Source organism: Haliotis cracherodii, unplaced genomic scaffold (genome assembly GCF_022045235.1).
Source record: "Haliotis cracherodii isolate W230 unplaced genomic scaffold, xgHalCrac1.p SCAF_13, whole genome shotgun sequence".
Lineage (NCBI taxonomy): Eukaryota > Metazoa > Mollusca > Gastropoda > Lepetellida > Haliotidae > Haliotis > Haliotis cracherodii.
Genome location: NW_027266268.1, coordinates 21,166,307 through 21,182,840, shown reverse-complemented (window position 1 = coordinate 21,182,840; position 16,534 = coordinate 21,166,307). Strand labels below are relative to the sequence as shown.

Below are 16,534 nucleotides of genomic sequence, written 5' to 3'. Positions count from 1 at the left end.
TGTGTAGCATTCCATGTAACGACAAGCACTGGAAATATAATTACGAAAGAGTTACTCCCCTTCATTCACAACTATGCAACCACGCACATGCGCATTTCAAATCCGCCATTTCCCCTGGCAGGTGCGTAAAATATGGATTGTGTGAAATCAGTTTGATGAGGAATGTTTAATATGCGAAATTGCATGTTCACAATTTGAAATATGTGTTAAACATGGATCACTTTATATATTAAACGCTATCAGTTGTAGAGACAGTTCCAGCATTTGTAATTAAACACGATTTGTCCACCACCGGTACTGTCGATTTCCCACCCACGTGCGAATATTTAGCAATGCATATGATAATGTCCGTTTCATTGGCCATAAGTATGAGAAAGAAACATTCTTTGCGTTATCACTTGAGCAGTGTCGTTGTAGTATTGTGTGTAACGAACTGAGTTTAGACTTTTATTTGTGGTTCCAAACTTAAATCGCCGATACAAGACTGAGATTAACCAATGCTACGTTTTTCTGATCTGGGCTACTTGTCCTATATTTTTATCAGCAAGAAAAAAAGAACTCCTCCTCATTATGGTATTATATGTTCACTGAAGAGAATCGGCTATGACCTAAGATGTACATGTGGCACTGTCTGTGGTGAGAGGTCATCAGATTTTTTTTCTATCACTGCTCAAGATAAAACAGGGAAAAATATAGACGTGTATACTATGATCATGGTCAAGTAGTAGCCTATTTTAAGTCGGAATACAACTGAATGTTAATGAAACTATTTTAGAATAATTTGAAGTGTGTGATGTTTTAATTCTAATTTCCAAAATGTTTACACGATAATAGTATTAATACATTGTTTTTACATAATTAGTTTCTTTTTTCTATGATTAAGTGCTGCACGTGGAATTACCATGGTTGTGTGGACATTGTATTAAGTGGCAAGTATGAAACTAAGACATTTTCTCGTATGATTAGGGTTATCAATAAATACTAGATTGAAATACATTATGAATAAATTAGAGACAGCAAATACAAGAAACGAGGGTTCCGTGACCGACAGCCGAAAAGACCACTAGAAAAGTGTCTTTGGATGATTATTTTTCCTAAAACAAGCGTCATAATAGTGACATCAATGGGAGAAATTAGTTTGTACTTCAGATATTTTAAATAGCTCTAGGTAACAACATATATTCAATTTGTCACTTTGAAAAACTCTAAATACCATATTTGACGCAATAAGCGTCCACGGGAAATTAAATTCTGGAAAAATATATGTTGCATATAAACATTTCCGGCTGTCAGCATAAACCATGAAATTTACTATCTTTCAACTCTGTTGTTTTTCACCAAAATAATATTCTAATAAGAACCCCCTATTTCTAATTTTGAGAGCGCTCTGGGCGCTTATTATGTCGAGTATGGTAGTTGGATATGGCCAATGATGAAAACAGACCAGTTTACCATCTTCCACAAAAAGGACCTTGCACTATGAATGTTGTAACTTTCAGTCTGAAACTGTAAGATATTCATCATGCTCATGCGATAGTCATAGGTTATAATAGCTTTGTGGACAGCGCCTCGTTCTGAACACAGGCAACATGCCTGAAGTTGTAGTATTATTCGCTGTCAGGTTTTCTGCATGTTAGTGTGCCACAAAGCGGATAACAAATAAAGTACCCTGCATAAATGGAAGATTTTAAGATCAAATGTGTGTTGGTGAATAATTTGCTTTGAGACTCATTTGGAGGCAAGCTCACATTTGTATGGACTTTTCATAACGTGGAGTAGGTATTTACTGATTTTAACATTGGTAACAGCTCCATGCATTTGAATAAAATTGTATTGCTTTCCATTTCTATATGCCAGCAGTATACACATGTCTATAACCAAGTTGTGTAATATCTCCACTCCGGTTATTCAAAACTGATGCGGAGGTGGGATAGCTTTGTGGTTAAAGCACTCATTCAACACGCTGAAGCCCCGGGTTCGATTCCCCACATGGGTACAATGTGTGAAGCCCATTTCTAGTGTCCCTGCCGTGATATTGCTGGAATATTGCTAAAAGCAGCATAAAACCACACTCACTCATAACTGATGGAAAATGTACACTTTTCGTTTTCATAATTGACAATTGTTTTGAACATCACTGGATTGTCTGGTCCAGACTCAATTATTTACAGACCGTCGTCACATAGGTAGCTGGAATATTGCTGAGTGCGGCGTTAAACAACAAACCAACCAACATGTTATGTGAAACTTTCATCAGTGACTTATGTGTGATCTTGCTTCACTATACTTCAGTACTGCGTGTGAAATTTTTTGTGTAGTGTTTTGTTTTCTCATACTTTTTTTTCTCCATCAGATAGTTTTTTCCTCAATCCCTTGGGGATCTTACAACTCGGTTTCTCAGGTTCAGTCATAAATCAGCTTTTTTTTGCCGTCCAAATAGGAGGATAAGGTAATTTGTGAACCTTTTTCTTTTTTCTTTATTTTTTTCTTTTCTTGATACATGTTACGTTATTATTCCTCAACGGATTTAAAATCAGTTGAGATATTTGTAGATAAGGTGAGTTAACATTGCCCGATCATGTTGAATAGGATGACAGTATTTAGATTTTTGTTTGAAAAAGACACCAAGTCACACAAGATATCAAAAGGAAGAATGTATAGGGGGAAATGAGGTAGCCTCGTGGTTAAGGCGTTCGCTCGTCATGACGACGATCCTATATCGATTCCCCACATGGGTACAATGTGTGAAGCCAATTTCACGCTAACAACATTTGAAAGCATGCCATGGTGATTATTTGTCAAGGTGGGATTTGTACTTTGCACTGTGTGGTGCTGGCAAGCTAAAGCAAAAATAATCTTCCTTTCATCATTCCTTTTTACTGTTGAGGTAGTCTAGTGGTTAAAGTGTTCATTCGTCATGCCGAAGGTCCAAGTTCTATTCCCCATATGGGATAAATGAGTGAAGCCCATTTCTGGTGTCCCCTGTAGTGATATTGCTGGAATATTGCTAAAAGTTAAACAATGTTCATTCACTCAGAATGTATGATAATACCTTGATTTCCTTGATAAAACATGGGGTACAGGTATCTGAAAACAATAGATGCTGGGTCTCGATTACATGCAGGGTATTTTTTGTACATGGAAGTATCCCCATTGTTTTCTTTGCCGTCTTATAGCTGGGATATTGCTGAGTGCGGCGTTAAACAACAAACCAAACACCACCACCCACCCCAAAAAGAAAGAAAAGACTACTGTATGCATACAACACATTGTCCACACTACACTAGAGAAGTTTTAACCTTCTGTACTGAAGATGGTAGGGCTGGGACGGGTAACTCAGTACTCGGGTCAGGGGGTGGTCCTGAGTACCCCTTGTACCTGGGTACCCACAGGACTACCCGGACCCGTGGTTAGTCATGTGATATATTGTGTAATGACAAAACCTCACTATGTCTCCGTGGTTACACTAGATGTTGCTAATGTTCGCATTTCTTTCGGACAATACACACATTCCTTTGACTTGCATATGTTGGAGTAAAGATAACGCTTCAGTCAACTTCCGTGTAAGCATGATCTGGTCGTTTGATACATGTATCTAAATAGTTTTGTCCAGGGCTGGGGTAAAACAATTCCCAATCAGACATTTTGTTCCTAACTCTTGAGACCTGCAGTGGGTACCCGGTTAGGGTCGGGTAATAGGGGGTCGGCTACCAGGGTAGCAAATTTAGACTCATCCCAGCCCTAGAAGATGGGTCTGAAAACAATAGATTCCATATTTGATGTTGATTAGATTCCTGAAATACTGTTGCTATGGTTACAATGCATTCGTAATAGACACATCTACAGGCAGCTGGGCACGAATAGTTTCGCTTATTATCATAAGAATCTGTTGCTAATTTCAGAATTTCAATTCAGCTACTCACTTATGTTAACTTTGCCCAGATGAAGATATGCATGATTTTGAAAAACACAATACACCAGTGTTTTCCAAACATATTGTGACATATTTTAAATCGTGGTATACTGGTAATACCATGCACCTATTATTCAGGATGTTAAATTGCACAAACCACCATCTGAAATGAGCTTTTGACAAAGTGGTATACCCGTGTTTAGTGAGTATCAAGTCGTTGATGTAAAAATCCCTTAAATCAATTCTGAAAGTAACAAAATCTTTCTTTCGGCCTAATTACAATAAAAAATGAATAATACATTCTTGATGAAGCTGAATCATGTAATAGAAGGCATTGTGTGTCGTATTACATACTGGAAAGCTGAATATTGTGTGTCATATTACATACTGGAAACCTGAATATTGTGTGTCATATTACATACTGGAAACCTGAATATTGTGTTTCGTATTACATACTGGAAAAATGAATATTGTGTGTCATATTACATACTGGAAACCTGAATATTGTGTTTCGTATTACATACTGGAAACCTGAATATTGTGTGTCGTATTACATACAGGAAACCTGAATATTGGACCAGTTGAGCTCAGTCCCTTGTAGTTTTCTTCACACACAATTTCTTTTGAAGTCACCATTTTCTTAGAGATTACACAAACAGCACATACTAATAGCGAGATGAGTTTGGAATTTTCTTGGGCTTGGGCATGGTTCTGCAAGATGTATACTGGGGATTGGTATTAGAAGTTTAAAGTGTATCACAATATTTTGCAATGCACAAGGCCGTATTGCGATACGTATCACAATATTGTGTATAATTCTAAATTTTTAATTCTTCCATTCCTGACATGGGTACAATGTGTGAAGCCCATTTCTGGTGTCCCCCGCTGTGATACTGCTGGGATATTGCCAAAAGCGGCGTAAAACCATATTCACTCACTCACTAAATTTTTGATTCAGTAGCAATCTAATACATTGAGGTATGAACTGAAGTTCATAAATGGAACAAAACAAAACAAGCAGCCATCTCTGGGCCCCGGATCCTTGCTCCTGGGCATCGAAGGCATTTTGGAAGTATATAACGATAAACACATACCAATCCCCATTAGAAATCACCCATATGTCAAGGATGAAAAATTATATTGTGATACGTATCATGGAAAGAATGAATCTGAATTCGGATATACCATAATACCTAAAACCCTTAATGTATACACAATTGTTTTTGGGTAAATTGGTGATAAAGTACCTTTAAAGTTTGTGTAAGGATTTGTTATCATCTATTCGTTTTGTGGAAGATCTTTGACATTTAACAATAGATGCTACTCGAAAGAAGTATGAACACCAGGTTCTTTCATTAATTACTGTAGTAAATCCTGAATTGTTTGATAGGCATTTCTAAGAAGTTGAAGGATGAGAAAGTAAATGGTACAATATAGAAGTTGTTATCCACAAGTGTTTTATTTATGGAGAACTTCTTTATTATTCTTTATTATGAGTTATCCATAAAAAAATCCAATACAGTTAATCTGTACAGCGGTAGTTTTAGTTCACTAGTCCTTATGATGATAACATATAGAAAAACCCTTAATAATGGCAAATTTCTACTAGTCCTTAGGATACCTTTACTATTAGGCAGTTTGGCAAGGACTACAGGACTGGTGCCAATTTCTAACGCTGCTGTAATACAAAAGAATCTGGTGTTCCTTTGGGTAGTGCGTTTAAATGTTTATTAGCTAAATTGAGTGTTTCAAGCTTTCACTGTTTAGATTTTCAGAAACGTGTTTTGAGCATGTTCAGTAAATGTTAAAGTTGTGTTTTATTTGTTAAACTCTTAATGACATGCACTGTTGCTTTGGTTAATATCTAATATTAGATTGTCTTGTGTTTACTACCTTTGACCCTTTTAAAATATTAGAATACATTTGGAAATATTCCATAATCCTTTCTTTTCATACCCTTGTTGTATTTTAATTTTCACATTCAAAATATGTTCTGAAAGTACTTTCATTAAGTTACCAGAGATTTATTTTGGAGTTCTGGTGATCAATATTTCTGTATGTAAACTTAAACACTGCTTTCATAATTGGTATTAATTAAATGATGTGTGTCCAAATGAAATGGAATTTAAACAGAAGTCCAATTTTGGACAAGATGATGATTTTGCCCCATTTTGGCATGCCACAAACATTTATTTTAACAATCTTCAACAAATTCTCTGGCCTTATTAGGTGTTTTGAAAAAGGGAGGTCAAATTTATCACGTTTATACGACATTGAAATTATCCTGATACTGAACTTTAATATATTATCTCTCTTCTTGGATGCAGTGTTTAAGGTCCTATGAAGGGGCGGTCGGGTAGCCTAGTGGTTAAAGCGTTCACTCGTCATGCCAAAGACCCGGGTTCGATTCCCGACATGGGTACAATGTGTGAAGCCCATTTCTGGTGTCCCCTGCCGTGATATTGCTGGAAGATTGCTCATAGCGGCGTAAAACCATACTCACTTAAAGTCCTATCAAATGTAGCCAGTCTTGATGTAGAATCTTTCTTTCAAACTAATGGGAATAGCTGAATATTTTCACCATGTATCCTATTGAAAGGTTATTTAAGACTTTTTCAGCCAACACTGCCAGACAGCCTTTGTTACAGTGTTGTAGTGAAAGAATGGAAATTCCTGATTTTCTTTTGATGCACTTTTGTGAACACTGTTGCCAGAAGGGCTCACAATGTTCCAGGGTTTGTTCACAACTGTATTTGTGACTTCATTTATTAATGTGCTAATTGCAATGTTGCACCGATCTTATCGTAAATTTAAGTTGTGTATTCTACAGGTTGATTCACCAGGGAACAGGTCAGACATATTAATAATCTTCTTGAATATTCTACTGAAAACATTTGTTTTCTGTTTACCAGGTATCGCTACATTGATTTTTTTTCCTTTTTTTTTTTCATTTTTCCTCTTCACCATGGCCCCTGGAAGACGTCAGGTTGTCTGTCTGAAGGTTGTCGCAGCTAACTATCACAATGGCAGACAACTCCAACACAAACCTTATCATAAACTACCTGCCGCAGACCCTGTCAGATGAAGAGTTCCGGTCCATGTTCCTCAGTATTGGTCCAATCAAGTCCTGCAAGATCGTCCGCGACAAGTCATCTGGCTACAGCTATGGCTTTGGTTTCGTTGACTACGAAGATGAAGACGATGCACAACGCGCCATTAAAACATTGAATGGGCTGCAGATGCAGAACAAAAAGATCAAAGTTGCTTTGGCTCGACATGGAGGCGACGCCATCAAGGGTGCGAACCTCTACGTACGGAACCTCCCCAGGGAATGGAGAGAGGAGGAGGTGCATTCTTACTTCGAGCCTTACGGCAAGATCATCCAGACACGAGTTTTGGTTGATCCCAATACGGGTGTGTCCAAAAGGGTAGGCTTTGTTCTGTATGACACAAGATCAGAGGCAGACGCAGCATGTAGTGCTCTTGGGGGTAAGAACCCACCAGGTTCAAATGAGGCCTTACTTGTTAAATTTGCTGATGATAATGCAAAGAAGCTCCGCCCACCCCCCGGGTACCAGCAGCATCAATCCCACCATCATTCTGCCGGCTACAGCAATCGCTTTCCCTCCCCTGGACCCATGCGCAACCAACGGAACCGTTTCCACTTCAACCCCATGGGCCAAGGTCATCCAGGTCAAGGTCCTTACAGCCAGGCTGGGGGTCACATCCTGTTTGTTTACAACATTGGGACTGATGCTGATGAAAAGCTTCTGTGGCAGTTGTTTGCCCCATGTGGAACTGTGCAGAAAGTGAACGTTATTATGGACACAGGGAAGGGTTGTTGTAAAGGTTATGGGTTTGTCACCATGACAAACTACGAGGAAGCTGAGTATGCCATTGAGTGCTACAACGGTTACTGGCTCAAAGGTCGTCAGCTGCAGGTGTCCTTCAAGAACTAAGTGACCGGTCTCCTGATGGTCAAATAGCTTTACGAACCATGCATAAAGACTTGCTGTTACTTCACTGTTATTCTTATGTTTTGGACAATCAATCATGCCAAATGTTAACATTGAGGATGAATTTACTTGTGAACTAAATCATATTCAATGTGTAATACTGTATTCAACGTATGAAGTGCCAATGGTCATGAAAAATAGGGTGGACACTCAGAAAAGAGGACTTAATCCTTTGTTTTAGGTATGAAAGGATCTGAGTATTTCATTGCAGTGCGATAAATAATAGGACATTTCTTCCTGTTTATCTTAACATGTTAAAAGGACTATTTTGTTCAAAAGCGGTGTTGGGTAGCCCAGTGGTTATAGTGTTCGCTTAACATGTTATTCACAGGTTTGATAAGCATTGATCATTGCAGAGATCACTAGGGGGAGCTCTAGTAACAATCTTGACTGACTACTTGTTTTATCATTGTTGGCATTGCTCATTATATTGATGGAACAAACATTTAATCTCCACTCTCACTTTTTGTTGAGAAAAGCTGGTGGCAATTTATACATTGAATACAGTATAGCGCAGTATGTGAGTTGAGAGAAACTGTTTCGTTTTTTTCATGTTTATTGCCTTTATTGGAAAATGGTTCCAAGTATTTTTTTCTGTTTCACTGTTTCATTGTGTATATGTGGGCATTATCCGTTTCTTTTAAGGGAGATCTTATTTTCCTAATGAGATTAATCAACACTTATTAGTTCAAGATAATCAATTAACCTTTTATTAGATTTCATTTGAGAGTAACTACTTCTGTTATTCTTTCTGGACAATAATTCAATTTATTTTCTCCCTTTGTGTTTACCATATATAGTTGTGTGTGATTATGGGCGGTGTATTGATTCTGTGATTACATTTCTTGTCCCTCTCTTGGTGTTATGGCTTGACTGCTGCATTTAAAAGAAATCCGTCGCCACATGTGGTAAAAACGTGTTGTGGTTTTGACTTATTTGGGGTAAGCTTTGAAAAATGGGAAGTATGATTGCAGAGCTCCAGATAAGCTGTGTATCTGCGTGAAATACGCATCAGAAATGCAGAAATACACAGTAAAATATAATCCTAGCGTATCAAGTACGCAACGAACATTACAGACACGCTACAAAAAATAAAACTTGTGCGTATCATCAAAATATTGTGAAGTAACCCTGCGTATTCGATTACCAAATCGGCAACTTATTTTGAAATTATAAACGGGCATTCCGTCAACCTTGCCAAACTCCACGATGACAGTTACATCATGATCATTTGGCATCACACTTTCTTGTGGAAGTATCGTGGTATTTTTGAGTCCTATAAAGCTCTCAAACCCACACGACACCAGTTTGCAGGGACTAGATGAATAGTGTTTTAAATACTTAACTTAAATACCCACATGTGTAAAAACTAGTGGGTAACAAATTTGAATACGCAGATAGAATTACTGATACCCAATGATTTTAAAATGCATGGGTAAAATACCTACAACACCAAAAGCTTATCTGGAGCTCTGGATTGGGTTACAATAGGTCCCACACCAACAAGTGTAAGAAGCAACTTAATGGATAACTGTGTCATGCTTGATGAATGTTTTCTTCATAGCCCTAATTGTTATACCTCTTTCAGGAAAATACCTTTTTCCCGAAGCACAACCTATTTTAAATCTATTAGCGTATGCATGGCATGTGTGTGGTGAAACGTGGAGCCTGACACAACATTCCACGCTTTACAGGATTTCTAGGGGTGGAGAATCTGTATGTCAAACACTGTTTTAGTTTTCATAGTTCTGTCTTGCAGTAAACATCTAAAAAAAAGTCAGTTTTGTGTGCTTAACTGCAGTTAGTTTGACAGTTTGTCGGTGAAGTTTTAAAGCTGTTCAATAAATGTTTGAATACCGATTCAGGAACTTAATAACTTTTCTGACTTTGTTTGGATTGACATTAATACAGAAATGTCATCAGACAGTGTTTACTGACAAACTGAAACAATATCACAGGTGCTTTAGAAACTTTGCCGGACAAGTATGTTTTAACATACTTATGACATTTTCTAGTGACAAAATCTGTTGTCAGCTTAATCAGAATTTGATGTGCAGAGTTGCCTCCCTTTGTTGTGCCAGAATGTACTTGCTAGGTTCTATTTCTCAGATTCTATCTGATTATATTCTTAGGGCTGTCAGTGTCATACCTCAACGTTTTGGCTTCATTTCTGGTTTAATGTGTCTGAAATACTGCTCTTTCATTTTGTGAATGGTAAAGGGGAAATTGGAAAACATCCTCTGGCCAGTCAAACCACTTTTTCAGTTTACAGTAGGGTGATAATTACATAGGTTGACTTACAAATACTTCTCCACCCCATCCATTTGACATTAACATGCTATAACTGAAATACACCACTCACTCCCTCCATTGGGCATTAGTACCGTGATATATATTACATACTGCTCATACAGGCTTCGGGGTCAGGCGCCCTGTCATGAAAGGAAATTTGCCGTGCAGATTTGCGTCCTTTGGGATGCCAGAAACCTATGGTTGTGGGTTCGAATCCCGGTTCACCCCAATTATTTTTCCAGGTTTGTCATCATTCCCGTCCTTGTTCTGTCTGAGACCTCCATCCGTTCGGGCTTTCCTCCAATAATAAGCTGTCACGCTGTAATGTAACTGCAATACCGTTCAAAGCCGTGTTAAACCCAACTCACTCACTCATAGAGGCTTAAAGCACCACCCACTGTTGTACATTGAGTCACAGTATAAGCAATACATGTCTAGTTAACTTGTTAACTTGTCATGCGTATGATAAGAAAAAGATTCTGAATGTGATACAAGACCTGGGATGCCTTTCGTCTCTGGCACAGTAATGTCTTGTTTGTGTTTCTCCTTAAACTGAACTGCCGTCATAATGATAATAGTCGTCCAGGATGATGTCAGTCATGGAGGTGTGAATTGGATGATGCATTAGATGAAGAAGCGCTTGGAGGGTGATAAAGATTAAAATGAAAAAAATCACAAATGTATATCAAGTTTACCCTCTGCTGACTTTCCAATAAAGTATTAATGCAGACTAATGTTTCTTCTTTTTTTTCACTGAACAGGTGCTGTGTTAGACTTGGCTAAGTCTGTGTGGAAGTTGTTTTAAGGGAACGACAATGATACCAGACTTACACATTATGCTTGGAAGGGTCTATGGTCCGATTCCTGAGGTTTGCGGGGAAATTTTGTGGTTGGTTGGTTGGTTGGTTTGTTGTTTAATGCCGCACTCAGCAATATTCCAGCTATATGAGGCGGTCTGTAAATAATCGAGTCTGGACCAGACAATCCAGTGATTGACATCATGAGCATCGATCCACGCAATTGGGATCGATGACATGCATCAACCAAGTCAGCGAGCCTGACCACCCGATCCCGTTAGTCGCCTTTTACGACAAGCATAGTCACCTTTTACGGCAAGCATGGGTTGCTGAAGACCTATTCTACCCCGGAATCTTCACGGGTCTGGGAGATTTTGTGAAAAGTCTAGATAAGGGCACATTGTGTTAAAAGATGGATCACGTGACATGCCAAACCGAATTGAGTTAACTGTTTAGTTTGCTGGGGTAGAAAAGCTCTTCAGCAACCCATGATTGCCGTTAAAGGCGACGATGCTTGTGACTGTCGTAAGAGGCGACTAACGGGATCTGATGGTCAGGCTCGCTGACTTGGTTGAAGCATGTCATCGATCCCAATTGCGTGGATCGATGCGAATGATATTAGTCAGTGGATTGTCTGGTCCAGACTCGATTATTTACAGACCGCCGTCATATAGCTGGAATATTGCTGAGTGCGGCATAAAACAACAAACCATTGCCATAAAAGGCGACTATGCTTGTCGTAAGAGGCGACTAACGGGATCGGGTGGTCAGACCTGAAATATAGAGACATGGGTTCGTTCGAGCAATTGTTAGGGTGGGGTAGCATAGTGGTTGAAGCGATCGCTTGTCAAGCCGAAGGCCCAGGTTCGACTCCCATTATTTTTTACCCGGCGACGTAGAGTTACTCCCTCACTCACTATAGCGACTGTAAGATTCTACGCCAAGCGTTTCTTTTTAGATGGGTAGATCTAAGAGTGCAATCCAAATGTGTTTCTGGTGTAATCAAAGACAGATCAGCGGGAATTCGAAAGCACAAAACCCGTGAATATCCGGGTTAGAATACATCTTCAGCAACCCACGTTTGCCATAAAAGGCTCGCTGACCTGTTAGATGCATGTCACCGTATCCCAATATCGTGAATCGATGCTCATGGTGTCAATCGCCGGATTGTCTGGTGCAGACCGCCATCATATATCTGGAATATTATATTGAAACATATTAAATATTGAACATTGAAACTGTAATCACAGGGGGACGGTCGGGTAGCCTAGTGGTTAAAGCGTTCGCTCGTCACGCCGAAGACCCGGGTTCGATCCCCGACATGGGTACAATGTATGAAGCCCATTCCTGGTGTCCCCCACCGTGATATTGCTGGAATATTGCTAAAAGCGGCGTAAAACCATACTCACTCACTCACTCACTCTTTGTAATCATAGGTCTATGGCGTGCCCAAGGGACGCAACTCTGCACAGCGAATTTCGACGCCTAAGTCGACTGTGTCACCCGGCCCCCTCCATCATATTACATATTTCCATATATATGTTTGTCATAATAGAATGGAGATACGATACAATGGAATATCTACATTTGGCATGAATTAGCAATCTAAATATCATGACTTGGACCTTGGTGTAGCAATGGCAAACGCGGATACACTAAAAAAAGTACTGAAAAAACCTGTTTTTTCGACCTCAGATCTTAAATAAATGCAGTAAATATACAAAATATGTAAATATTCAAACAACTAATTAGTACTAATTGGGCCGTGGCACAAATACAGCGTATCAAATGTTTTTATGCCTTTTTACACGTAAAAGTGTGTAAAAACTTGAATTAAACAGACTATTGTGAAACAGGGCATAACCAGGTGTAAGTAGATCAAGGTGACCTATGACACCTTGACGACAGGTGAGAACAGGTGCATAATGCTTATAGTCTGTTTCTGCTATATCAATTTGGACTTAGTTTTATTTTTGAATGTTGAAAGTGCCGACAAATTACCTCCTGTAGAGTACATTTTGTATTGTTCACTGAGATCAAACTAGCAAATCCAGACTAGTACTTTTCGAGTTGTTTTGTTATTTCGTATTTACAGCTACGTAACACTTTGTGTCGATTCTTAAATTGAGATAAAACATTTTGTTTTTCATTTCCGTGAGTACTAATCTACCAGCCAGCAACAAGGACGAAAATTCCGCAGCGCTCCCTGGGCCGCGGTTTCGTACAGCAATTGTGTTTCTATTTGTTTTGATCCATTGAAACCAGGATTCAGTTTCCGTGAGAATGCATCTCTAGTAGGTTGTGATAATTCTTCCGTGTCGTGAACACCTTTGTTGTGTCAGAGATATTGTGTAATTTGTTTCACATCGAAACTGGTTCAGTGAAACTCCTCCCCGCCTTTTTTTTCCAAATTGGTTCATGAGTTTTCAAATAGGTTTTGCTATCGGTCATATTTCCTTACGTTTTCTTCTTGTCTGGCGCTCGGCATTAAGGGGCTAAAACAAGGACTGGTCGGCTCGGAGTCAGTATACTGTGTCTGAGTGGGGTATTCATGTTAAACTGCGACATGGTATCTCAGTGAGTTAGCACTATAAATCGGCACCACACGCAGCCACACACACACACACGCACACACACGTTTTAGCACGTCGGTCCAATAATCTTTGACGCGACGTTAAACCCTATTTCACCACACCTGACCTTTGTCAGGTGACCTTGTGCTAGCTCAATGATAAACCATGCCGCAGTTTACAATGAATACCCAACTCAGACACAGTATACTGACTCCGAGCCGACCAGTCCTTGATTTAGCCCCTTAATGCCGGGCGCCAGACAGGGTGACAACAAGTACCATCTTTTAACATCTTTTGGCATGACGCGGCCAGGGATCGAATCCCGGACCTTCCGCTCTCCGGGCAGACGCTCTATCACTAGACCATGGAGGCGGTCTTGGAAGGTTATGGAATATTTCATCAAATAGTTTACCTAGAAGAGACATTTTCCTCACTTTAATAAGGAACAATGTGTGAATGTCATTTCTGGTGTTCCTCCGTGATATTGCTTTGGGTCCAGGGTGGTCCAGTCGTCTGAGGCGCCGCGATTCACTGTGCAGAGTTGCGTCCCTTTGAGCATGCCAGAAACCTACGATTGTAGGTTCCAATCCCTGTTCGCCCCGATTATCTTTCTAGGTTTGTCAGCCCCATACCCGTGCTCGTGGGTTTCACCGAAGTGGCAAACGTCTGAGACCTGCATCATTTCGGGATTACCTCCTACATAAAGCTGACACGCCGTGATATAACTGGAATACTGTTAAAAGCGGCGTTAAACCCCACTCACTCACTCACTCACTCACTTGGTTGCACCATACCCGCTGCTCGTTGGTTTCACGGAAGTGGAAAACGTCTGAGACCTGCATAACTTCGGGTTTTCCTCCCACATTAAGCTGACACGCCGTGATATAACTGAAATACTGTTCAAAGCGGCGATAAACCAAACTCACTCAATTAAGACATTATGTAAGCCTGGAAGCAATGAGCGAAAACATATTCTATGTCTATATATCTGACATATCGTTTAAAGTTTATAAAAAAAATTGTAAACGCGCCATCGTGTCACTAGATTGTCTGGTCAAGACCCGATTGTTTACAGACCGTTGTCGTATGGCAGGAGTACTCTGCGGCGTCAGGCAACTAACAAACACTTATTTTTTAATGTAGATTGTGTGAGTGGCGGGTGCTACCGGTAGAACAGGACATGCTTACCCGTTTCGCGAACACCTGTTGGGATCACATAACTTCACCACTATTTTGCCTTTTACGCTTAATGAAATATGTTTCCTCAGATAACCAAGGCTGATTATTCTCGGGCGTTGACGCTGTATATTATGATTCATATTATCGACCCATCTCCATCCTTCATCGGGGAAGTAACGATACGACAAGTACTTGACTCGTGTTATAATGTGCCGACTCCAATACAACTGGGACCTCATTCTAACTCGAAGTAAAATCTTTTTTAGATATATCGAGGGCTCGCTCGAACGAGCCATTTTGAATGTAGATCTATGCCGAACTCTCGTTAAAAAGTAAAATTGATAGCTTGTTGAATTCAAACTCACCAGCGACAGAAATTCAGTGCTCTGTGCGGAAGGGGGAGCACGAGAAGCCATTTCCTAAGATTCGAGTGCATAAGGGTCAAGTGTAGGTGTATCATTTGGAATGAAGATGACCCAATTACCAGGCCGGATAATCGAGGTGTATTACTACGGTGGCCCATAAGGGACATGGAATCTGTTTTCAATATTTTGATTTTTCACTTACTTCTACGTTTTCATTTTAGTTTTTGACCTTTTCGTTTCTGTTTTTGGCATTTTCATTTTAGTTTTTGCTTCACTTTTCAACGATTCAGTATCTACTTTATACATGATTTATCACATATTTGTATGACAAATCGTGTTAATTTGCAAAAGGTTATGATAACAGTAAGTGAAATATCAAAATATTGAAAAACAGACTCCATGTCCCTTATGGGCCACCGTATATTAAAGAGGTTATTTCATACGATGTGTACAAAGAAAATATGTTACTTTAAGGTTTAAAAATATCCACACATAACATCATGAACACTTTCCGTATCCATAACATTGACGTGAGCTCATTTCCTGGGGACCCGTGAAGATCCGACGTAGAATCGGTCTTCAGCAACCTATGCTTGTCGTAAAATGCCACTAACGGGATCGGCAGGTCAGGCTCGCTGACTTGGTTGAAACATGTCATCGTATCCCAATTGCGTGGATCGATGCTCATTATGTTAATCTCTGGATTGTCTGAAGACCTGACTAGTCTTTCTATGCACAAACCAAACTATTAATCCAGAATTTCAAGCTTCGTTGCATGCGATCGGGACAAGATGATTTCACGTTAGATGATAAGTGACAACACTTATGTCGGGATACAGACGTGATATCTGATTGTTTTCACTGCTGTTCCTTTTCAGCCAGAATGTCACGTGACCTCTGTCTGCCACAGGGCGGGGCCAAAAACTCGAGCTCGAACAAAAGCATATCCGTGTACAGTGAACAGTTCGCAGAAACGGCACTCATACCCGTGGCCCTGCGTCTGTGTGAATGGTACACTGTCAGATGTAATTGTACCACACTCCCAATCACGAACTCCCATTAGGTGGTCTCTGTGAGGTGAGGTGAAATGGGGTTTAACGTCGCGTCCAAGATTATTGCACTTATATAGCGATGTGCATGTACGTGTGTGTTTGTGTGGCTGCTTGTACTAGTCCGGACTGATGCCGATTTATAGTGCTAGCTCACTGAGATACCATGCCGCAGTTTAACATGAATACCCCACTCAGACTGTATACTGACTCCGAGCCGACCAGTCCTTGTTTTAGCCCCTTAATGCCGAGCGCCAGACAGGATAACAACAAGTACCATATTTTAACGTCTTTTGGTATGACGCGGCCAGGGATCGAACTCCGGACCTTCCGCTCTCCGGGCGTACGCT

The 16,534-nt window shown here is 39.9% G+C and overlaps 1 protein-coding gene across 4 annotated transcripts; it reads left to right on the top strand.

Moving 5' to 3' along the window:
• Positions 1-90: 90 nt before the first annotated feature.
• LOC139459743 (ELAV-like protein 1) lies at positions 91-10,940 on the top strand. Of its 4 annotated transcripts, none has more exons than XM_071241402.1 (3): positions 91-121; positions 2,354-2,449; positions 6,893-10,940. In XM_071241402.1, the coding sequence occupies exon 3, from the start codon at positions 6,937-6,939 to the stop codon at positions 7,870-7,872; it is 936 nt and encodes a 311-aa protein (XP_071097503.1). In that variant the 5' UTR covers positions 91-121; positions 2,354-2,449; positions 6,893-6,936; the 3' UTR covers positions 7,873-10,940. The 4 variants fall into 4 exon arrangements, with proteins under 4 accessions (XP_071097503.1, XP_071097501.1, XP_071097504.1 ...); XM_071241400.1 differs by having other exon boundaries at positions 6,826-10,940; XM_071241403.1 differs by lacking the exon at positions 2,354-2,449 and having other exon boundaries at positions 103-121.
• Positions 10,941-16,534: the final 5,594 nt, after the last annotated feature.